This window comes from Microcebus murinus, chromosome 1 (genome assembly GCF_040939455.1).
Source record: "Microcebus murinus isolate Inina chromosome 1, M.murinus_Inina_mat1.0, whole genome shotgun sequence".
NCBI classification, from domain to species: domain Eukaryota; kingdom Metazoa; phylum Chordata; class Mammalia; order Primates; family Cheirogaleidae; genus Microcebus; species Microcebus murinus.
This window is the reverse complement of record NC_134104.1, coordinates 65,064,388-65,089,012: the sequence shown is the minus strand read 5'-3', so window position 1 is coordinate 65,089,012 and position 24,625 is coordinate 65,064,388. Positions and strand designations below refer to the sequence as shown.

At 50.0% G+C, this 24,625-nt stretch overlaps 1 protein-coding gene across 2 annotated transcripts in view; it reads right to left on the bottom strand.

Annotated features, from left to right (window-relative positions):
* Positions 1 to 24,625, bottom strand: part of PDIA5 (protein disulfide isomerase family A member 5) — an 88,211-nt gene that overhangs the window by 23,330 nt on the left and 40,256 nt on the right. For both annotated transcript variants that reach the window (XM_012780474.2, XM_012780475.3), the window contains exons 6-11: positions 24,062 to 24,154; positions 20,951 to 21,011; positions 15,847 to 15,914; positions 8,278 to 8,369; positions 8,115 to 8,186; positions 1,896 to 2,032 (exon numbers count right to left, since the gene is read on the bottom strand). In XM_012780474.2, the coding sequence (XP_012635928.2) occupies positions 1,896 to 2,032; positions 8,115 to 8,186; positions 8,278 to 8,369; positions 15,847 to 15,914; positions 20,951 to 21,011; positions 24,062 to 24,154 (523 nt within the window). The remainder of the gene's footprint in view (positions 1 to 1,895; positions 2,033 to 8,114; positions 8,187 to 8,277; positions 8,370 to 15,846; positions 15,915 to 20,950; positions 21,012 to 24,061; positions 24,155 to 24,625) is intronic.

Sequence of the window (24,625 nt, the reverse complement as noted above, 5' to 3'; positions counted from 1 at the left end):
AGACTGTGTTCCTAGACGAAGCAGCGTGCAGAGAGGAGATTATTTAATGCAGAGCCATTGCCATCTGACGGAAATGTTAACGGGCAGTTCATCAGGAAATTAACTGCATGCTTGTGCCCTGACCCTCTCACTCTGCCAGCCCAGCAGAAATCAACCCGCAAACGCAGAGCCTTGAATGGCCAGGGATTGGTGGGTTCTCCTGACTCTGACTGGAAGCACAGACACATGGGGGTGAGGAAGCTGGAGCTCCCCAAGGAGGAAGTGAAAACAGCCTTCCTTCAGGGAGGCAAGCAGAGTGATTTCAACATAATAACTTCCTGCAAGACTTGCTTCCATCAGCAGCGGGCCAGGAGAGCAGATTTTAATGGGAGACCACTGCAGTGCTGCCTGGCTGGCCTAATGGTGGGCAGTTTTTCAGGTACCTCTAACCTTGGGGACACTCTTACCAAGGCTCTAGCAGACTTGGGGGTGATACCCTCTTAAAGCTCTGAATCAGAGTCATGCAAGACTGGAGGATCTTTGAAACTTAGTTTTTAGGGCTTTTTGGTCTGTTTTCTAGAAACTCAGAAGAGCCATAGGAAATACTTTTCTTTTGGATCTGCTTAAGAATTAGCACTTACAAGAAAGAAAGAGTTAGGGAAATTCGCAGAGATAGCACGCTTATGAACAATTCCTGGACTAACCAATCCCATAGGTGCTGTGGGGGAAGGGGAGAGGGCAGGGACCCGTTCCTCCTGGATCATAAAGCTCTTGAAGTCAAAAGCAGTACAGGACTCACAGAGCAGTGGACAGTCTATGTTAGTTCTCTGTGCGGCAGTCTCCTTATCTGTAAAATGGGGCTATTCATACTCACTTTGTGGCACTGTGGGTACAATGAAAGGAGACAACCCTTTGGGAAGGCACTTTGTCATTACCATAGGGTGACAAAACTGCTGGCACAGGACCCTTATGATTAAGAGGATCAATAATGTATCCTCATCCCAGAATATGCCTCTATGGACTAGACTGTCCCTTATGCACTGTGACATAGCAATTATGGCATTGATCTGCGAGGCACTTACTTCTTGCTTTTCTTCCTCCTCCACAATCTCTTACCTACCAACACTGGGCCAAAGAACTGGCAGCAGGCTACAAGAGAAGAGCACCCTACACATGTACACCTGCCCCAGGCTGCGCTGCGACCGCCCATCAGATGTCTAGAGCCAGCTCTGTGCCCAGGGCTGCTGTTCCCTGGTTCTCACAGCCCCTTCCTTCTTCCCAGGAGTAGCCTTCCCCCTCTTGGAAACCAACTAGTCAATTTTCCATTCTCCACAGGGAGGATACTGGCCCAGAAAAATCCTGAGCTACAGGCCTTCCAGCCACTTTACAAGCACATTTTATGGCCTTTACTTCCTTGATTCACTGTGGTCGTTTCAGCCTGAGACTGAAACCAGGTGAAGCAGAAAGAAGGCAACCTAGATGCGAGAAGATCTGAGGCTCCAGCCTGGCCTCCCTGTGCCCGCTCAGCTACTGGGCAAGTACAGGCCCCCCACACCCCCCATACAATGAGGGGCAACAGCTGCTTATCATATCTGAGAGTACTTCCAGCCCTAATTCCTCCAGCGCATGCTGACTTGGAGGAAGCTGCTCAGACCCACGGGTGGTGGAGCCTCACTGAGCTCTAGCTAAGGGACACAGCAGCCTTACCAAGACTGCCATGCTTTTTCCATGGTGACACAGGGTGGACCCGGTGCACGGTGAGGACGGGGACCTGGACTGTCACCACTGCATCCCCTGGCTTAGCATGGGTCCTGGCAACCAACAGGTAAGTGCTGGCTGGACTCACATCCAAAGCAGCACGCCCACCCTACTCTGAGAGCCGGCAGGTGGAGGCGGAAGAGCAAAGTTCCACTCACATGGGGCATGGAACATGACGAGGACAGAGGAGTGTTCCTTCACAAACTGGTCAAAGTCTTCGTCGGTCAGGTGATAAACGGAGCCGCCCTCATCTGCCCAGGGAGTCTCGGGGACCTGGGGCTGTGGCGGCTGTGGACTGGAAGACCAAAAACAGGCAGAGCTCAGAGCAGGCCCTGGGGCCCGAGCAGCCCTTCCAAGATCCAGCCCCCGGACACAAAGCCCCCACTGGCCTGGCACGGCCCACTCCAGGGGCCTGGACTTTCGAAAGCCAGAAAGCGCCCCTGCGGAGGAGTCGTGGGGTGAGTGGTGTGGCCCTGCCCACCTCCACCTTCCCCGCAAGGCCCAGAGAAGCTCTTAGCAGATGTCCTGTTACAACTAATGGCTTTTAGTTATAGCTCTCTAGATAGCTCAAGAAATCTCACTTCTCCCCAGAAATCTGGGGGCTTGTTAGCTTTCTCAAGCTACTTCAAACTTTTAGGGGACTGGCAAGAATAAATAGCAACAGGAAAAAGTGACCTTTGGAAAAGCTCACAGTTGTGTTTACAGCTGCCCAGAGGGCAGTGGGGGGGGATGGGATAGTAGAGGGGAGGGGCGAGGAGGCCAGGTGTCTGAGAAAGACCAAATCTGGGCCAGGCAAGGGGACACTGCCAAGTAGGGGTGCAGGGGCGTTCACTGAGCAGCCTGGGTCGCGGTGAGGGAAGCGAGGCCAGGGGTACCCTAACTCTGACCACATACCCTATGTCACTGATCCTCCCCAGAGGCCAAGAACAAACTCATCCAGCTCTCCCAGAGGCCAAACCAGCTCTACCAGCCCTCAGCTGCACAACCTTAGGCAGCTGCCTGACCTCTCTGGGGCTGATATCCATATCCCCAGCTGTTAGAAGAGGGGAGGCTTGCAGGTGCCCTCCCTTGCTCCCAAGTTCAGGACGATACTGCAGTGACACAAACTCCCTGCTGCTTTACTGCCACAAGCACCTTTGCCAGGGCACCTTAATTGCAGCTTTGCAAAAACCCTCGAGGATGACAAATGTGAAAAGACAACCATTGTTTCCTGCCTTTGAGAGCCTACAGGAGAAAAAAATTTCAAGTTCCAGCAGCCAGGACTGGAGAATTCATCAGAAAGAGCAATGTACTCAGCAATGGACTCAGCCACCCTGCCCCCACCTTTCTACCCCCCGCAGAAGCCTGGGTTTTGATGTCATCTTCAGAAACCCACTCTGGTGCTTCTGATTCGGCCCCACTGGCAGTCACAGCCTCCCTGTTCCCAAGAAATGGAAAGAGGCAGGGAGAGGGCAAATCCCTCCCAGCCACACATACCCAATGTCAGGCAGGACTGGCGGCAACACCCAGCTCTGGAATGAGTCACTAACCAGACGATGGTCCCAGACAAACATCATTAAATCTAGGTTCCTGCACTGGGGCTCAAACCACTGACCCCTCAAAACACCACCATTCCACTTTAGGGAAATCTGTCTTTATAATACACCTGCACATGAACAAATTATGTGCATTTGAAGGTATTTACTAAAGGACTATTTGTGATAGCAAAGACTGGAAACAACCCAGTGTTCATCAGTGGGGGGGAGTTAAAGTTCGGCTCCCTACGCTAGGGAGGGTGGAGCACTGTGAAGGACAATGACATGGACACAACTGGAGGTGGATGGGACAGTCTAGGACTTGCTAGCTTTTACATGAAAAGTGGGAGATAAAATATACTTATTCTCATGTGCTTGTATCTGCATTAAGAAACACTTTAAGAACACACAAGAAACTAGTCAAGGTTGGGACTGCTCAGGTTTGGGAGGCAGAAGGGGAAGGAGGAATTAGAAGCAAGACTTTTCAATGTGTACTTTTTAAGCACTTAAAAAAATTTGAATTATGTGAATGCAATTGATTAAAAAATTAAAATACAAATGAAAAAACAAAACAAAACAAAACCCAGCAAGAACATAAACACGGGATGGAGAAGCTGGGGCTTAGCAGGAGTACAAGCAAATGATAAAGCCAGAAAAACTTCCAGGTAAACACAGAGGAGAATACGTTCTAAAATTGCTAAAATAACAGTTCAGAAGTTTTTCTTTTGAAAGTATGAACCCACAGGAGCAACAAGAACAATAAAGACAAAGCAGAAGGGAGAAAAAGAGGCCAGTGCAATTTTAGAAGCTAGAAAACTGACTTGGCAGAACGGGTAGACACCCAAGGTACGGAGTGAGGAGAGCGGGGCAGGGGCGCAGGAACCGCGCTCCCGTGCAAAGACCGAGGCTCTGAAAGACCCGGCTGCCACTCCCGGAGCAGGGCCGCATACAGGTGCCCTAGTTGAAAACTGGAGCAGTCGGCCCTGCAGATCCTGGGAGGCACCCCATCCCACCCAGGAGACAACTGGAAGTTTCCTTTCTGGAGGGCTGGGCGCCAAGGACAGAGGTACCGGAACGAGAAGGATTGAGTGGGAGTCCGAGCCCCAGACACCGCGTGACACTTTGTACTGTCTGCTCCCCAGATGGTGAGCTCCTTGAAGCTCTCCCTCGTCTCTTTACCTCTGGCACCTAACACACAGCAGGCACCCAATACATGCTTGCTGAATAAATGACAATGAGAGAAAAACGGTTAAAAGAACTAGAGGTGTTTAACTCAGACAGAAGACATAGGAGAACACAGTGGCTATCTTCAAATGTTTCAGACTGCATCAAGGAGAGAAATGAAGATTGATTTTCTATGGCCCTGAAGAAAAGAACCAATACTAACAAGTGGAAGCTCCAGAGAAAGAAACTTCATCTCAGTATAAGTAAGAATGTTCTGTCTACAGCAGGTGAGAGGGAACGAGCTGAACTGGGAGTCAAAGTCTGAGTCCTGCTTCCTCCACTTCTCCACTCTGGAGCCCAGGTGACCAGACTTGACTTCAAACATCTGCAAGACAATGTGTCTGTAGCCCTTTCTTTATCTACCTCTCAGGTCCATCTAGGCAGATAATGGATGTTAGATACTTTGTAAATTTTTAAAGTACTTACAACCCAAATGTTCCTACAAGTCATTCATAACCTGTATCATAAGAATCATTCAAACGTGAACAGGCAACCTCAAAATGAGTCAAATGGGACTGAGGAAATGCCAATGCTTAAAGAGCTGCTGGGGCAGTTTGATAACTTTAGTTCCCTGCCAATCCTGAGCCTGACTTCAGGTACCCTGCTACCCTGCGGTCTGGAGACAGCAGCTGTCCCAGGCTCCCTAGGACTGGGAGGGTCACGCAATCCGATCCTACTCTGAGGGAGGAGCATGCGCCATCCATGAGAAGATGCAATTCTCAGCATCGGGAGCCAAGGAAACTTGGTGTGTGCTGACTCAATGTGCTCTGGGTGGGCCAAACGCACTGCTGCTTATACAGCCCCCCACCTGCCTGCAAGCCCAGCTCAGCAGCGTGAGAGCTGCGAGGGGTGGATGAGAAACGCGGCCATTAGGGGCACAACCACCACGAGCAACGCATCTACTCCAGAGCCCTCCCACACTCAGACAGCAGGCGCTGGCTTCCTGCACCCCTCACCCTGCACCACCCTCCCCGGCCCACCCACCAGAGTGGCTGGCTGGAGGGTGGGATGCAGGTTCTTCTCTCCTGGGCGTCTGAGCACCAGCCAGGCTGGATTCGCCCTCAGCCTTCTACACTCGGCTGCACTGAGCCCTGAGCAGCTCAGGGCCAACAGAGGGGCCCAGGGAAGCAGGAAAGGTGAGGGCACTACCGCCCACCAGGATTCTGAGGAAAACTCGTACAGGCTTAAAATATGTGGGACAAGGAAAAACCACACGTAGATCTAGATGTGTGTGGGGGGAAAATCTGGAAGGAAATCCACCAAAGTATCGCAATACGGGTAATGGGGAGTGGGGAGGGCTTTCCTTTTTAACTACGTTTAAGGTTTCCTATGATATTCTTATAATAGGAAAGGTTTCCTATAATAAACATATCTTACTTGAATATCTCTACAGTCAGAAAAGACTTTTAAAAAGTAAGCCAGTTGGGAGCAGAGCGACATGGCTAGCAGTCCTTCAGGAAGTCACTTCCCTGCCCCTGCCCTGCTGGGGGAGTGCGCTGCAGTCATGCCTTGGGAGGAGCAGCCACCCCCCATGCAGTGCTGACACAGAGGGCTCTGGGGGGGCGGGAGGGGGTTGGGAGAGGCTGCAGGGAGACCCAGATCTTTCCTCTTCCTTTCAAGGCACGTGCCCATCACCCTGGAGACTACAGATGAACCACGAGCTGTTAACAAGGGTTCCTTCCCATAGGTAAGGGGTGGAGGGAGGGGCTGGAGGTGGGAACCAGAGGCACTAGGCCAGGACAGGAACGTGGAGGCAGCTGTGGGGTGCAGGCTGGTCACTGCAGCATCTGTGGAGGAGCCGGGGTGGGGTGTCCTCAGAGAAGAGAGGTGGGAGCACAGGGTGGCAGGCTCCAGTGGGGAGATTATAGCCCATTTCAGAAACGCCAACGATGTGCTCTTTGTCTAGGGGTTAGCAGGCAATTCTGAATACTTTTTTTAAAAAAACAAACCTTATCCCTCCAAAAAGATATGAGGCTGTTTTGAAACCAGAAAAGGTTAGAGAAGGGGAGGGAAGCAGACAGATTTTATGCTCTGGTGACAAATGAGATTGCTATTTGTTGAGACCTTCTCCCAAAGCAGAGTGAGATGTGTCTGGCTGGAGGAAAGGACATTTTTATTATTAAATGAAAAAGCAGAGGAGGAGAGCGCAGGGCTAAGGCGAGGAACACGGGATAATGGGGAGCGGCCTGGGGCTGGAAACAAGGTAGTCCGTGGGGACAGAGAAGTGAAAATGCTTCCAAGAAACAGATGGCATGATGCAAACATGGTGCTAGCACTTGCGCTTATCTCCTGGGCCCCTGGGGGTCAACAGAGCAGAAGACTGACATTCACAACCTTGGAAATCTAACAGTTTGCTTCTTGTGGGGGGGGGTTGGGTACAAAATTCACCCTCCTTCCCATTCTAAAAAGACACACTTTCCATCTCCATATCTTTGGATAACTAATTCTTTAACCCTGGGCTTGCACACTGTGTCCCTGAGGTAAGGAGTTGGAAAACACCCACTGGACTGGCAGCGGAGGTGTGGGGTGGGGAGGCCGCGCCGGGCTGTGGGGGCTGCTGGGGGCGGGGTCAGCGGGGACTGTCCCAGCCCTGCTACTGCACCAGCGGCACCACCTGCCTCCCTGCGCCTCAGTGACCTCGTCCATCAAGTAAGGAGAACAGTAATATCTTCCTTACAGCGCTGCTGGGAGGATTAAATGAGAATCCACGCAAAGTGCTTAGAACAGTGTCAGCCACAAAGTAGGGCCCCAAAAGTGTTAGCTGTTGTCATCCCAAGACCTATGCGCAAATATCCACAAACAGTAGCGGCTGGTAAGTACCAACTTCGCAACACACAGAGGGCAGGGTGAGCAGGGTGCTGGGAGGCCTGGGGAGGCTTCCAGAAGGGGACACCACAAACCTGTCATGAGAGTACCAGTAAGGCTTAGACAGGTGGAAACAGTGATGGGGTGGACATGCAAGACAAAGCAGCCGCCAGGTGGGGGCCCCAGGTGCAGTCTGGCGATATGGGACCTAATCACATTGTAAAGGGGGGACCACAGGCTGCGCAGCATCTGTGGGGGGTAGTGGGGAAGGGGGTGAACGGTGCAGCACTCTGCAAACCTAAGGCATCAGAACGTTTCTTGGTAGCTTCATAGCACCTCATGCACTGTCATGTTTGAAATAAGTATTCAACTGACAATCCCATTTTCAAAGAGACCTGCAATGGAACCTCTCTCAAACCTAATCTGCTAGGTGAGAAAAACCTCCATCCATCAGATAAATACTGGGGGCAGGGGGAGTCGATTTGAAAAGTGTTCACACAGCCCCTGAGTACTCCAGGAGAGCTGACAGGCATGACCCTCCGCAGCTCCAGGCTGGGGAGATGGGAGGTGGGGAGACAGATTCCCCACCCAGCACACCAGTCAGGGTCCGATCATTAGGCCTGGGTCACACCCAATCCTCAGGACTGCTGCAACCTAGACTCAGACCCCCATCCCGACCCCGACTCCACCCAGCAACAGCTGTGCAGGCAGCGCAGCAAGTCTCTCTCCCTTCTTCCTTCTCTTCCCCAGCCCCCCGCCAGAGCCCTGTACTGTGGGCCTGGCGGACGCCCCTCCCTCTGAGCACACCCCCCCGGACGCCAGCGCCCGACTTACTTCTTCAGCCACTCCACAATGTCCTCAGCTGTGGACCCATAGTTGTCATACTGGAACAGGAACCGGCCTTTCCTGTGAAACGTGGAGAAGCAACGTGGGCTCAGCCGGGGATACAAATGCCACCAGGGAGAGAAGCAGCTTTAGAAGGCAGGTGGGGGCTTACTCAAAGTAGCAGATGGTGGGGTAGCCGCGCACGTTGTACTCCTCCCTGATGTTTTCAAATTCAGAGGGATAGACGTTCATCCCGGCCAGCACCTGGGAGGAAGAGGCGAACAGACACCCTCATCTTACCCATGTGCTCTCTGTCCAGCTGTCCCACCAGAAAGACATGTGGGACAAAGCCTGGCAGACGGAGGCGCACCAGGCCACAGGGCAGCAAGGCCAGCAGAGCCAGCCAGGAGTCGTGACCAAGAGCGCTGGGGGAGTCTGGCGGCTGGCTACGTGCTGTGCTCCGCACACCCACCCGCGTCTGCCCGCCTGCAGTGAGAACCATCCGGAGCAGAACCACGGTTCTGAGGGTTGAGGAAGAACCCTGGCCTTGCTGCCAAGTTCACACAGGTCTTAGAGAGGGATCACTGCCACCCAAAAACATATTAATATATTGTGCCTTTTTCTCTGCTCACGTCAACCGCGGGTATACTTTTCTCCTAAGACAAGGAAATAAGCGCTTTTGTACACCACTTAGGCTCTGCACATGTCCTCGGACACTTCCCTGGGTGCCACACAGCCTGCCTGCAGTCTGTCTGCCCAGGCTTGATGTGTGACGTTCTCAGACCTTACAGCTCCTATGTGGCCACGGAGACCGTGGTCTCCTTGAGAACATGAGAAAGAGGCACCATGACGCCTGCCAAACTCTCCTCCCTCCAGCCCCAGCTCTGCCTCCCCAGCTCTTCCCCTGTCTGTGACCATCACCTACAGCGTGGTCTGACCATCACCTCAGAATTCTAAGCGGGTTCTAGTTCCAGGGGTCCACATATCCACAAGCCGAGTCAGAAAGGAGAATATCGGTGGCTGTGTCACTGAAGACGTGGCTAAATACTAAGAACAGCCCAAACAAAGATTCCCCTAACATTCCCCGCGTCCTGAAGCAGGGACCTCCTTCTCCAGGGCTAGAACAGGAGCCAGGAAAGAGGATTTTGAATCTGCTCTCACAAGAGAACACAGCTAGATGGGCCAGCATGGGCTGTTCCACAAAGCAGGGTGGCACAGAAGCGAGAGGAAAGGAAGTTCAAAACAGCCAGCAGCAATTACAGAAGCAGAGAGAAGAAGCCCAGCTGAGTTTTACTGAATAATACGTAAGGACACACAGTAAGAGAAAAATGAAAATAGTGGTTTCAGCGACAATAAATGTGATTCAGAACACTGCTTCTACCTGAGTCATGTGACCCTGGGCAAGTCACTCCCCTTCACTGAGGTTCCTGGGGGGGAAGACGCGGTGATGGGATTATCACCGAGCTCTGAGGAGGACTGAATGAGGTGACCCATGTCACAGGTGTCAGCACAAGACTCAGTAACTGTCCTGTTCCTCACCAGATCTTCCTGGTGATGACAGCTGCCAGTGCCTCTGGCTTCTCCATCCGTGGAGCATCTGAATATGTCTTTACAAGTTTTTTTTGTTTCTTTTTTTTTTTTTTTTAAAGATAGAGTCTCTCTCTCTCTCTGTCACCCAGGCTAGAGTGCAGTGGCATCACCATAGCTCACTGTAACCTCAAACTCCTGGGCTTAAGCAATCCTCCTGAGTCAGCCTCCTGAGTAGCTGACTATACGCACATGCTACCATGCCCAATTACTTTTTCTATTTTTAGTAGATGTGGTCTTGCTCTTGCTCAGGCTGGTCTCGAACTCCTGCCCTCAAGCGATCCTCCAGCCTCAGCCTCCCAGATGCTAGGATTACAGGTATGAGCCACCACACCTGGCCTTTCCAACTATTTTAAGTACCTAGTACAATCCTGACATACAGCAGGCACAAAATAAATGCTTACTAAGTCATCAATTTTTTTTCAGTCCATTTGAGAATGTTGCAAAAAATACAGGGAGAATAAACCTGAAATAGAACTTACTAGAAGCCCTGGAACCCTCTCAAAGCCATTCTGCTCATTTCCCAGACTGATTCAGCTGCCTGTTCCAGTAATATTTGTCTGCTTTAAAGTTCTTTTTTCTGTCTAATTGATCTCCCCCATGTCAGTGCTCATTCACCACAAGATTAATCTTACACATCCTCCTCTTTCATTACATCACTTCCCTACACAAAACCTTTCAATTCCATTGAATGCAGGCTAAAATCCAACTCCATACTCAAAGCCCATATGGTCCCTATCTCATTTTTTAATCCTTCTTTCTTACAAAACTCTTAATTGTACACCTGCTAGGGTCTAGATGTTTTATTCTCCCAGAAATGAGACAGTCTGAGATTTCTGCACAGGAAGGAAGTGGCACTGTCTGCCTTCTCAGCACCTCGCCGAGTGCAGCAGTGACAGTGCACAGTGGCTAGAAGCACTGGGTTTGCGTCCTGGCTCCCACTTGGTAGATGCGCTTCCTTGAACAAGTCACAGTTGCTTCTCTGTATCTCAGTTTCCTCATCTGCAGCTACCTCATGTAGCTGCTGTGAAGATTAAATGAGATAATACAAGTATCTACAGCACTCAGAATTATTAGCTATTTTTATTACTACTTCTAAGAGGCTCTCTAATTCTGCCCACATTTCCAGAACACTCACTGTTCTTTCTTGGCTCCCACTTTGCGCCTTCCTGTCCTCTCACTGAGGATGTCCACTCCCCACCTCTTGGCTGGCACCAGAGACTCATCCATCCTTTAAGGCCAATCAAATCTCACCTTCCCAGGCTGCCTTTCCAAACCGCCTTTGCTTGGGGTGACCTCTCAGTTCTTTGAGTTTGTGTAGCACTTTTGTGCCGCTTTGGAGGTATCTATCAGTTAATGAGACACATAGTTTTCGAACAACTTTGTATGAATACTTTTGGGAGTTAGAGTTTATGAAGTCAAATGAGGTGAAACACCTGGTCTCAATGTACAGAAAAGGCAAGACCACAACTCCTCCCTGAACATGTGTGCAGCCCTGCTGTAGAAAGTTTCACGGGGTGGGCGCCATGTGAGCTAATGCTCAAAGGAGGCTAAGACTTCAGCAGACATCCCAGGAGGGGAAATGGAGGCAAGGCAAAGCCAGATGTGGCCCAAGAAATGGACTGGGGTACACAGAAAGAGGAAGAAGTAAGAGAACAGGCTGAGCCAGGTAGCTTGGCGTACCCTGGAAAAGGCTTTAAACATCTAAGAAATCGGGACTTCATTCAGTAGGTGGAGGGAGCTCTTGAGAAAGTAACTACCACTCAGCTGCATGTTTTGAAATAGAAAGGAGGACCTCTAAGGGGAATGTTGTGGGTCAGCAGCCTTTGGCAACCACCCAGTGTGGCTCCCCAGGTGCTGGCAGAGAGAGGAGGGAGAAGACGGAGGGGATGTGAGGAAGAGACCCATGACAATGCCCCAGCAAAGGGGCGAGGGTGGAGAGCCCAGGTACTAGGGAAGGCCTTGAAGGAAAGCTGGCTGTCTGCCAGAGGGAAAGACATTGACTTTTATCTTAGACATCCTGCATTTGGGACACAGGGAAAAATCCAGACTGAGATGTGAAACAAGCCACCTGTCACATGGTAGTGGCACTTTGGGGGAAGACTTGGGTTCCACAGAGGGACAGACCATAATGAGACATGCCCTTGCTCTAACGTGTTAGTAAAAAAGAAAGCAGCACCTTGGGAGCACCCCCATTTAGGGAGCAGGAGGAACACGGGTAAGGGGCAGCTACAGGGGTCACGCATCTGTATCCATGAGGTGCTCTGCAGGCCATTTGCTTCTCATGATGACCCAGCGAGGTGGGCGGGGTGGGCACCATCTCTCTATCTTACAGACAGAAGCGTGGACAGGCAGCACCAGAGCCTGGTCTGTACAAATCCGTCACACTGATGGTTCCATTTCATGGTGTTTACACCCAGACTGGCCCATCATGGCCAAGGTCAACAAAGGATGGGGCAAAGCTCAAAGGCTGGGAAGAGGAGGCAGACGGGGACGGGGCTTGTTCTGATGGCAGCTCTGGGACAGGGAGCAGCATGGCTGCTGCTGAGGATGTCAATTAGCAGAAGTAGATGGGACAGACCCTGATGATTCACCAGAAGCCAATGACAGCAAAACAGGGACAGAACTGAATCTGGCAAACAGAAAAGGCTGTGCATCCTGACCTGGCCTGGCTTCCTTCTCAATGACATCACTGGGTTGGACACCTCCCAAGGAATTTGCAGAGAGGGAAGATTTCTGACCGTTGCCACAAACGGAGCCAGCCAAAAAGGGCTCAAAAATGATGGTGATAAAGTGGAGACAGGAGGCCCTAATCCAGCTGGATTTCAGCAGTGGGGAGGGGTGAGTTCTGATTTCCAGGGAGTAGCAGCCCATCTGTTAGTCCTGTCTCTTCTCTGTGCATGAAGATAGAAAGCAATCAACACCTCTAGCTGCCCAACCCCTCCAGCCCTGTCCCCAGGGTCTGGGGAGCTGCTGGCCTGGCCCCCAGAGGCCTCTTACAGTGGGTGGTGCCCGTGTTGGCCAGCATCCTTCCCCCTTTATGTGGCTGGGAAAGGGTTAGAACTTCTCAAAAGGTACTTTTCTTAGAAACTAAGGAGAAAGCAGAATTTTAAAAACCCTAATCAAGAAAATACACAACACTCTTCGAGGCCAAGGCAGGTGGATCACTCAAGGTCAGGAGTTCAAAACCAGCCTGAGCAAGAGTGAGACCCTGTCTCTACTAAAAATAGAAAGAAATAAATTGGCCAACTGAAATATATAGAAAAAATTAGCTGGGCATGGTGGCGCATGCCTGTAGTCCCAGCCATTTGGGAGGCTGAGGCAGGAGGATCACTTGAGCCCAGGAGTTTGAGGTTGTGTGAAATAGGCTGACGCCACGGCACTCTAGCCCAGGCAACAGAGTGAGACTCTGTCTCAAAAAAAAAAAAAAAGAAATAGAAAAAGAAAAAAAATACGCAAGCAAGGAAACATGAATCCACATAACCTAGATGCCTTAGACCAAGGTAATTAACACCTGGCCACAGCTAGACTCACCCAGATTCATATACAACCCCCTGACTTTTCTGTAATGTTGTCAAAGGAACAGTAAGGGATACCTTTTATATTTCTAGACCTGGGCCCAGGCAGGAGAAGCAGGTATTCTTAACACAAGTGATCTTTAGGATTAACCTTGTAAAAGAGTCTGGTATGAGCCCAGGGCCAAGGCGGAAGGTTCCCAGCCCACAAATGTCCTTCCCACTGTGTCTCTGTCCTTAATAACTAACACTCTGAATTCCTTTAAGGGGGGGGGGCAATATCACTTAATAGAAATACAGAGCTTAAAATAAAGCATACCCAGGAGTCATGAGCCACACACTTACACATTCATTCACCAGCATGTACTAGGTACCTGTGATTAGCTGGCCCTGTGCTACGTGCTGAAGGAATAGACATGAATCGAACACAGCTCCTGCACCCAAGAAGCTCACATATTATAATTAGTATCAGAGTGATCTGGAACAAAAGCAAAGGACAGACCTGGCTTTGCATGGCAGCAACAAACTCTGTGGCAGCATGGGAGGGGCCTGGAGGAGTAGCGAGTTTGGCTACGAACGCGGCATAGGCTGAGAACAGTCCATGATAACACATGCAACTGGCATCAAGTCCTCTTCTGCTTCACTGGGCCCAGCCAGGATAATTCGTGAGCTGACTGGGGGCTTGAGCTATTTACCTTCCACAGCACCACAGAGACTGGCAGTTGAGCTGAGCAGTTTTCTAAGTGTATGCGGGTGCAGGCAGGGAGAATACTGCAGGTAATTAAGTCTTTTCTCCAGGCTAAATAATCTTAAAATATGGTACCTACTGAGGGCCCAAAAATGTGAAGTGAAATTTCCCTGGAGTGATGTATGTGTGCCCCAAGGCCAAAAATCTCCAGGCAAGTTACTAAAAATTCATTAGTCAGAAACAAGCAGACGTTGGTGTCCCCCAGAATGAGGTCAAAAGAGAAAGACTTGGTTCTTTGCAACCCAATCTTGCAGCTGGCTAGCAGGGCTGTCTCCATGCCCAGGTGCTCCCATTTAAACTTTTTAAGTTGACTTTGAGCTAATCGCCACTTAATTTGATCCATAAATATCAGGATGCAGTTTTAAGACCTCAGATTTCCCTTTATGGGACTCTGGCCAGCCCCACTGAGATGGCCCCTCCCAATAACCTTTCATGAAAGGTATATGGATTTTTCCATGCTTCCTAGAGGAGCCAGCAGCTCTTTCCTGTTGCCACCAAAACAAAACACTTCTGCTACTCAGGATGAGTGCAAAAATGGACAAACCTAGATCCAAAAGAATTCAAAACAAATCTCAAAGAGATACCTGCACACCCATATCTATTGCACATTACTCACAATGGCCAAGAGCTGGAAGCAACCCAAACTCCCATCAACAGATGAATGGATAAAGAAAATGTGGCATATACTAATACATACAGGGAATATTATTCAGCCTTTCAAAAGATGGAAATCCTGTGACATGCTACAACACAGATGAACCTTGATGACATGACGCTAAGCAAAATAAGCCAGTCACAAAAGGTCAAATATTGCATGATTCCACTCATAAGAAGGATCCAAAATAGTAAGAATCATAGATACAGAAAGTAGAAAGGTATTCACCATGGGCAGGGGTGAAGAGGGGAGGGAGAATTAGCGTTTAGTGGATATAGAATTTCAGTTTTGCAAGAAGAAAAAGTTCTAGAGATTGGTTGCACAACAATGTAAATATTGTAATACGTTGTACACTTAAAAATGGTTGAGATGGTCAATGGAATGCTATGTGGTTTTTAGCACAATAAAAAAAATATGGACAGACACACAGTACAGAAGAAGCATGGCAGAGTGAAGGAACACGAAGTGACCAGGGAGTATTCAGTGGCTGATCTTCAGCCCCTCTAGGTGACATCTGACACCTCCATTCTCTCCTCTCACTCCTGGATGTCCCAGGCTACCTCTCACCTCTGTCCCATTGCTCCTACTTCTCTGTATGCCAGTGTCCTTAGTGGTTCCTCCTTCTCCTCCTGTCCCCTAAAGTTGGCCCTCCCTAGGCTACACTTGGCTCTGCTCTGTCCACCTCCACTCCCTTGCACTCCCTCCTTGGAGAACGCCTGCATTCTCGGCCCTCCCGCTCCCCATCTGGACTTGCCTTTTTCTTCCCAGCCCACAGGAACCACGAGCCTGGGAAGCTCAGACAGGACACAGCTTTGTGAGCCTGCTGTGTGATTCTAGTCCAACTCTGGTGTCACCGTACCCTCTTCTTTGCCACTAGGCTCCCCAGCAACTGTGTCAGCCCACTTTGGAGCCCAGCTCCAATAATCCCAGACCCCTGACGTTCTGTCCTTGGTTCCTGGCCTCCTAGCAATGCCACGTGTATGTCTTTGCTGGTTTCCTGACTATTTTACACTGGCCTTTGAAAGGTACCAAACCCTCCTGGTCCCAGCAACTTGGGGGCGTTCTCAACCTTCAGAGAGCCCCATGTGAGGTTTCATTGCAGCAGTGGCAGGGGCAGCAGGGTCAATCGCCCTTACCATTTCAAAACCTGCTCTCCTCACCCTGCTCCCAGCACTCTTCCCCCCCCCCACGTCCGAGAGTGACCCAGCCCTGCCTGGCACGTGGTGCCTCACTTACGGAGTGGCCTCGTGTCTGGGTGGCAGCCTTCTGGAAATGTGGCATCATCCTCTTGCACATGCTGCACCCTGGTCACAGGCAGGAGAAAAACCACATCTGGTTACAAGGATGGCTGGGCCCCGACACTCTGCTCTGCCTCCTCTCAGCTGTCCTCTACCCAACAAACATTTACCCAGCCGAGAGAAGCTGCGGACTGTCCCAGACCCTGGGAACCCAAAAAGAATAGAAGGCAGAGGCCCCAGCCCCTGAAAAATTTGCAGTCTCGATGGGACAAAAAAATAAAAATCTGAGAGAGCACAGCAGCCACGCCATGAATGTTAGAGAACAGAGCTCAGAATGATTCAGTGCCCATAATGAGTTCACAGGAATTCAGGGAGCCAGACGGTGTCAGGACAGCAAGCCCCTACACGCACAGCAGGGGTTGCAAATGAGCTAGGGTCAAATGCCATCAGGAAGGAAAATTTGTGACCACAAATACCATGATTTTTGGGATTTCTGTGCTTCCTTTCTCTTTCATTAACGAGGATAACTAAGCAACGACTGGAGACAGGCCCAGCACAGGGGTAGCACTGGGCCAGGACTCAGAACACAGGCTCTGGTCTTCATTCAACTCGATGATGGCCCTGGACAAGTCACCTCCTCTCTCTGGGCTGTTTCTTCTCCCAGTAAAAGGGAGTTGGACTAGACAACCTCAGGTCCCTTCCAGTTCTGACAGCAGAGGATTCTGTGACAGCTTTGGCTGAGTCTCTCTGGGGTTCTGTGGTCTACCATGGTCACAGTCATCTGTGTGTGGGGGGTGGAGATCCCCAGCCCTGGGGGACTAGGGATCAGGATGGCCATGCCCCAAATATCCACTACTACTTCAGAGTGACCTTAATTTAAACCCCTTCCCTTAAATCAGAGCAGGCCACATTTCAGCACTGACCCCCCAGGACAGGAAAAGCAGTTTCCTCAGACACCAGGAATTATGACATGCCAGGCTGTCACCCTCTCTGACAGCCGCACTGCTGCAAAACAGACTTTGAGACGCAACTCAAGGCCACAAAAACCAAAGCTGCCTGGAACCATGTGTCAGGCACAGCGGGGACAGGGGCCACGCGGTGACAGGCTGAGCAGCTCTAATCCATGTTTCGCCAACGCCTTGGCAAGCTGTGGGCAGAGTGACACAGATCAGAGGGCACTCTGGCCCACTGGGGCCGACACATGGGAGAGCTGGGAAGAGGCCAGCTTTCCCCCAGCCACACAAACCTCCCCAGCTCCAAGCCCACTGGATAAGGTGCGGATATAGGGCATTTGATAGGAAACTCCAAAAATGCCCTGTGCCCCCCCCCCAACATTCCTGCCTGACAGGCCAATGGACACAGATTACACACACAGACACACACACACATGCCCCAGCATGTTACACCTGGGCTTAGGTTCCCACTGTTAGTCTGGGCAGGAGACAAGGAGGCAAGGTCAGCCCACAGCAGGAGCCTGCAGTATCCGCCCCCAGAAGAGATGCCTCTCTTTGGGACCTGCCACTGCAGCGTGAGCACCACAGGTAGCAAGAAGGTAAGAATATGATACTTATCAGGGGGCATTACTACACTTCGAGGATTCACAGCAGGGGAACGGAAACAGGGACAATGCTCCAGCGGGAAGACATCAGGCGGATACCACATGGTAGGGAAAGTGGGAGGCTACTCAGTGATGGTGACACAGAGGAAGGAGCTTGGCTCCAGGAAGACAAGACCCCATCTGCATCTCCCCTTGACCCTTGCTGGCTCTGTGACCCTGGGCAAGTGACTCAGGCTCTCTGAGCCTCAGCTTCCCTGTCTGTGGAGATGGCACCTGCCCCACAGAGGAAGCCAACACCAAGAGGGTGGGCCAGAGCTGGCACTCAGCGGGGGACAGCCAGTGCTGGTCTGTGGTGGGGGAAATACTTCCACACAGGAAAGAGGCTGTCATTCCACTCCCCAGGAGGGAAAATGAGGGGGACACCTGCAGCCTCTCACTCACTCCTGGCTCAGGGACTTGAGTTTGACACCTGCTGGCCGACATTCATCGATCAGGAACATAATTTACTGCCTGTCTCCACAGTGTGGCCTCTCCCAGGCTGCCTGTCTGCAGCCTGCAGCTACATAATCCCTCTCCTTCCCCCAAACAGGTGATAAGTCGGCCAGCCGTGCTGGTGAGGTTACTGGGGGGAAGAGGTGGTGGAGGACTAATAGGAAGCTACAGGCCAAGCCGGTTTCCAATTTAACTTTACCAAAAATAGAGCTGGTCCTGTGATTCCTATCTGAGCTTATCTTTCAATGGGATTCCACTGGGAAGCAGGGGAAGAGGTAAGTCTAATCATCACTCTCAAACACAGAAAGCCAGAGCAGTCAGCCCTTTTATTTTCTCATTAATTCAGTGAACAAACATTTACAGAGCAAGCAGTAGGGCCTGGGGAGCCAGATTCCTTGTCACAACCAAAGGTTCCCACTGCCTGGGGGTCCATTTGCCCAACATGTGACCAAAGGATCACAGAATCCTAACAGACTTCCCAGTCAGGGAGCTGCTGTGTATCCCAGGAACAGGCTGAATTATGATGGCGTGAAGACTTGATTAGGCTAATCTCATAAATGCATGAGTCTGATTCATTTGAGACACACACATAACAAAAAAGGATCCTGGGGTTACAAGGGACGTAGCAGGCCATCCAATCGGACCCTCTGCCAAAAGTTTAACTTAACCTCTGAGTTTTCTCCTCCCTCCACCACTGCTAATGTGCTCTGTGACACCTGCGAGGTCCTGACCTCCCCTGCCCCAGCTTCATATTATGTAAATCTAATCACCACGCTCACATGTCTGCGCGGTGAGCAGGATGGGCGTGCTGCCAGCCAGCCTGGCGTGTGGCGGGCAGAGAGGGCACAAGCACTCAGGTGCAAACCGCCAGAGATCCACTCTCTTCAATGATCAATGCATCCCACTGAGACCTGCATGGCTATGCCCTGATCCTGCTTCGTGACACAGACCGCATACTGACACACGCTCCGTCTTATAGCTTCACTTAACCGCCGTGTCTCATCCCAAAGGGTTCTGAGGTGAACCAAAGGAGGCCCCAGTCCTCAAGGGGCTGTGTGGGCAGGATAATTCCTGAAGCAATTCACTGCTGGGCAGCTAATAAGGTCCCTCCAAGAAGAAACAAAAAGCAGTGAAACCAACTAATGAGCATTAATAAAGAGAATGAGCCAGGATTAAAATGCATTCTGGGTAGAGCCAGATCCATAGCAAATGGGACATGAGGGCCTTGTCCCATAGGCAGGCACACCCCCTGGGGCCAGCAAGGGCCCGGGGAGGAGGCTGGGGCTGGAGGACACCCAGCGATCAGAACAGGGCTGGGACAGGCGTTGTCGTGGTGCATAAGCTACAGGCTCAAGTCAGGCAGAAGCACCAGAGCATCCCAGCATCCAGCCAGGAGCCATCAGCCCTGCATCCCAGGGTGCAGAGGGGAGGAGCCTTTGCTTAAAGAACTTCTTAGGAAGGGGATTCGAGACCCTGGTGCCACATCCTGTGACACCCACCTGAGCCATGAACAGCCTGGGCACACTGCCTTGTACCACATACAGCCCTCTCTCTGGCTTCAGGCAGACAGCGCCTTCTGAAGGCACGTGCAGTTCATTGAGGCAGAGCGCCAAAGGCCTTGCCAGCTCGAATCCAGGGTCTTTCCATCTGTCACTTGGGACCCATTAGACGCAGGGGTGGCCCAGACAGTGAATATTGGAAGCTTCATGGGCCATACTGTCTCTGTCACAACTACTCAATTCTGCTGGCATAACCCAAAACCAGCCACAGACGGTGCATAAATACATGGGCATGGCTGTGTTCCAATAAACCTTTATTTACAAAAAAAAAAAAAAAAATAGCCAGCCTGTGGGCTGTAGTTTACTGGCCCTTTATTAGAGGGTTATGAAGCTATAAAAAGAACCAATAATTTTTTTTTGAGATAGAGTCTCACTCTATTGCCTGGGCTAGAGTCCTGTGGCATCAGCCTAGCTCACAGCAACCTCTCATACTTCTGGGTTCAAGCAATCTTTCCACCTCACCTCCTTAGTAGCTAGGACTACAGGCATGCACCACCATGCCCGGCTAATTTTTTCTATATATTTTTAGTTGGCCAATTAATTTCTTTCTACTTTTAGTAGAGATGGGGGTCTCACTCTTGCTCAGGCTGGTTTCGAACTCCTGACCTTGAGTGATCTTCCCACCTTGGCCTCCCAGAGTGCTAGGATTACAGGCGTGAGCCACCATGCCCGGCCTTATAACCAATAATTTTTAAATAAAACAGAATAGAAAACAGTGTATGCTATATCTAGTAAACAGTAGATAGCAAGTAGTAAGGGTATGGTTTAGTGAAACTTTTGTTCCAGCTTATTTACATATCGTTTATATATACTTTTAGTACTGGGTTGTAATAGAAAATATTTTTGATTCTACTAAACACTGTCAAAAAGTTTGAAAGCCAGTGCTCCAATCAGCCCCTTCTCTTACAGATGTGGAAACCCAAAGAACTGACGGGCGTGGCCAGGCTCACCTGGCTCGATGGTAGCACAGGGGACTAGAGCCCAGGTCTTCTGGCTGTCACCTCAATGATCCTTCTGCCTTTCCCCACAGCCACTTGCCTCACCCAGGGACTGAGCCCAAATACTGGGGCTCCGTTTCTCTCTGCTCCCCCACCCCTCCCTGGTGGCACCAGCAGAGGGATGTAGGAACCAGAGCTAGAAATGCTGCCGTCCCCAGGGGCAGGGCAGGCTCTGGACGGCGAGGAGTGACTGGGGGGGTGCAGAGCAGCAGCACCCCAGAGGGGCCCCCCGGCACTGAGGGGTGGAGCCGCCAGGCAGGAAAGGGGGCAGAAGGACACTGATTCTGGTGGAGAAAGCAGATGGGGACAGCAGGAGGGGGGGCCCAGATGAAAAAGCAAAGACAAAGGAAAAGGGGCGCAGACAGACAGTATATGCGAAGTGATTCAGCGCTCAGTGTGAGACCTGGGGCTAGTTCCCTGTCACGAGCCCCAGCCACCCGCCACCCACAGGAGACTGGACAACTGAGTCTGGCCCACGGGGGAAAGTTCACTCACAGGGGGCATAAAACATCATCAGGACCGGCTTCTCTTCCTTCTTCAGGAGACGCCTGAAATCCTGAGGCACAAAAGGAGAGAACACCAGCAGGTCACACACAGCACAATCCCAGGACGCCACCTCCCCTGGCCTGGTACCCGTGGCTGGGGGAGGACCAGGGTGAGCACTTCAGAGAGCACACATCTGTCTTGGGGAGGGGCAGTCACAGTGAGTCAGGTGCTGGAAGGATCTCAGGGGTGATCTCTTCTGGACCACCCTCTCGTGGTACAGATAGGAAAACTGAGGCCCCAGTAGGACAAATGGCTTTGCCAAGGCCACCAGTGAGAGGAAGAAGTCAGGACCAGGCTATCAGCTTTACTTTCAGCTCTACCTGAACAGTTAAAAGATGATGAAGAGCTATTTCTGTCCTGTGAGGCTGCCACACTGGTGGCCCCTTCTTCACGTGATATGTGGTTCTGTTGTGATGAGGGCGGTTGTTTTCATATATGCCTGACTTGGCCAGATGGGGATCTGCTTGCTGTGGGAAGGGGGTTTACCCATGCTCAATAATCTCTTGCTAATCTCTTCCCAGCTCTACCCCAGCACCATCATCCGTCCCCAGGAGCCCACGGATCAGACAGGGCACAGGGACCACCCTGCCCCACTCTGTAGGAGGCTGCAAGCTAAAGGCATCATTCATATCTGCAAAACCCTTAGAACAGTGCCTGGCACATTACAAAACAACACATAATGGTTTGCTAAATAAATACAATAAAGGCAAAAAGACAAATGGTCACACAGTGCTACTGTAAAGACATAAGTGTAAGTGGGTAGCGAGCCAGTGATCGATGGGGAAAAGCAAATCTATCAAGGACTGCAGCAAAGCACCATGACAGAGCATACTTTGATTAAAATATGCTGCTCTAACCAGTTTTCCAAGAAGAAAATTAGAGGGTTTTCTCTTTTGAATAATAAGGAAAATAAGAAAATTTCAAAGCGCAGCTTTCTGGCAGCAAGAAGGCATTAGGTAAATAAATATTGGCACAAGCCGCACAATGGAATACAACTGCATCATTAAAAACGATGAGGAGGAATATTTAATGTCACAATAAGATGTGAATGTTATATTAAATGGGGTGGGGAGCAAGTTACAAAACAGCATATAAAACGTAACAACATCTTTGTGAGTAAAAATATTTATGTTTGCATTAGCTGGAAAGCCTGGAAGACTACAAACACATCAGTATTGGGTATTTCTCAGTGGAAAGGTATGTTTGCTTTTTGCTTTTATGCTTACCCTGTATTTTCTAAATTTTAAACAATGAATGTATATTACTTACAATTTTTCAGTTAGATAAAAAAGACCACAAATTTTTGTGGGTATCTAAAATATTTTAAAATAAATTCTGGAAAAGTTTACTCTTGTTTACATAACTGGAGGGCCAAGGTGCTCGTTTGAAAACAGAATTAGTAACCAACATATCTGACCCTAACTAGGGGTGGAGGATGCAAACACTTTTAAAATTATCTGTGGGATCCCTGAAGAGAAAGCCTGGTAACAGATCTGGGAAGAAAGGGTTTTACAGAGCCTATGGCAAATCGGTTTCATATCCTGAGCAGTAACAAGTATTTCATTCAAAGATGCTTAATTATCTTCACAAGTAAGGAATTCCAAGACTACAAATGGAATCAGTAACTCAAACTTGAACTTGGAGACTTTTAATAATTTTACGTGGAGATTAGATTAGCAGAAAAGCAGCCACAACTCACATGTCCACATGAGAGAAAAGAGCATGAAGTATAAGAGAGGACTACATGCAAGTGTGAAGAAAGTATTTCTGCTTAACATTCCTACAGGTGTGGAAGAACCACCTTAGGAAGTTCAAGACATGGCATTTGGGGCATGGAGGCACCGGCCACTCTCCAGAGAAGCTACAAACATGTATTTAACATTATCACAGAAGCAGCGCTCAGTTTAGGCTGCTTGTGTCTCCACAGCTGTGGGTACATGTGCCACTCTCTCCTGGCACTTGCCCCTACATGCTTTTTTAAAAGGCTTTATCTTGGAGCTGATAATACTGGCACTTTCTATCCCGGAGAATGCTGACGCCTGGCCCTTAATTTGCATCACCACTGACCCACGTGGTTGGCCCACAACAATCACAGATGATCCTCCTCCAGAAAGTAAAAAAAGCATCATTTCCTTTTGGGCTAACAAGCATTAAGAGCAGAGTCAATAATTTTAAACGAAAAGGAGAGGAGGTGGAGGAAGATAAAAGCTATGTTTTATTTTACCAAGATAAGAATGAGCATTCTCCCTTCATCTACAAAAAAAGCACTGCTGGCCTTACGGATGATCTGGAATGTCACAGAGAAGTTGTTGCCCATCAGTGTGAAGGCACAACTGAGCGAACAAGGCAACACGCAAACACAGGTACGCATGCATACAGATGCACACATCAGGTGTGCGGGCCTGCAAAGGAGGGGCATGGATGTGTCACAGCTTTTGTTAAATACTCAAGAACAAATGACGACTATAAACCAGACCCACCCTTCCACCCACCACCCTGGCCAAATCTGGAAATTGATGCTTAAAATGGTGAATTTGTTCAAAGTTACACAACGACTCAGAATTGTAGAGACCTGACCCAGTTAGTTCTCTGGAAATCCAGCCCAAATCTCTCAGCTTATTCTTAAAAACAAACAACAACAAAAAATTTAAACAAGCAAAAAATGCAAGGCTGATGCCAGCAACATCTGCATTACATAATAGGGAGAGGATATTTAAATCTATGTTTGTGTAAGGAAAACCAAACATGTTAAAATAATTAAATAAGGAAAATGAAGACTGGAGGAAGTTCTCAGTCTGTGATCTTCCACTGGCAACATCATGGAGCTGGAAAGGGGAGTGAAGCATTAGGGTCCTGGCTTGTTCTTCCCCTTTCTCAGGGCCCTGCGCTTCTCTCTGTGGGAGGCCATGGTACCAGGAAAGCTTCCAGGACCCATCAGAACTGATGGAGAGTCTACGGCTATACCACCCTGAATGCACCCGATCTCGTCTGATCTCAGAAGCTAAGCAGGGTCGGGCCTGGTTAGTACTTGGATGGGAGAACTGATGGGGAATAAGTTACCTTTTCACTGTCGATGTGGACAACATCTTTGGCTCCAGGATCTTCCTCCCACAGTGGGGGCCCTTTTGGATCCTTCAGAAAGGCCACTATGGACTGAGGAGAAAAAGAGAGAAGAGAAAATGCATTGTAGCTAGGGAAAGAGTTGGGGTTGGGGGGAATCAGGAACATGCCTGTTTCCCTGCCTAGAGACCCCAGTACACCAAGTGCCAGGCACAGGACTGCATGCGACATGAAGGCTTGGAGGTGTGCCATTTCCTCTGTCCACTGACATCACCACTAAGTGCCCAAAGAATAGACCTCCACCACACCCACGAGACTTTCTCAATCACAGGACACCTTGCTTACTCCCAGCAGCTGATCCGAACCTAATGTGTATCTTCATGGGCAAAAAAGGGGAAATCTGAGACATGAGTTGCCATATCCAAACCAGAGACACACTAGTGCTTCTACTACCTCTTATCGACTCTAAGAAGTCGTTCTGATTCATTGACTAAGGTCCCCAGTCTTGTCCAAAGGAGATACTTTCACATTCCTACAGCCACTAAAATTGTCAACCCCATAAAC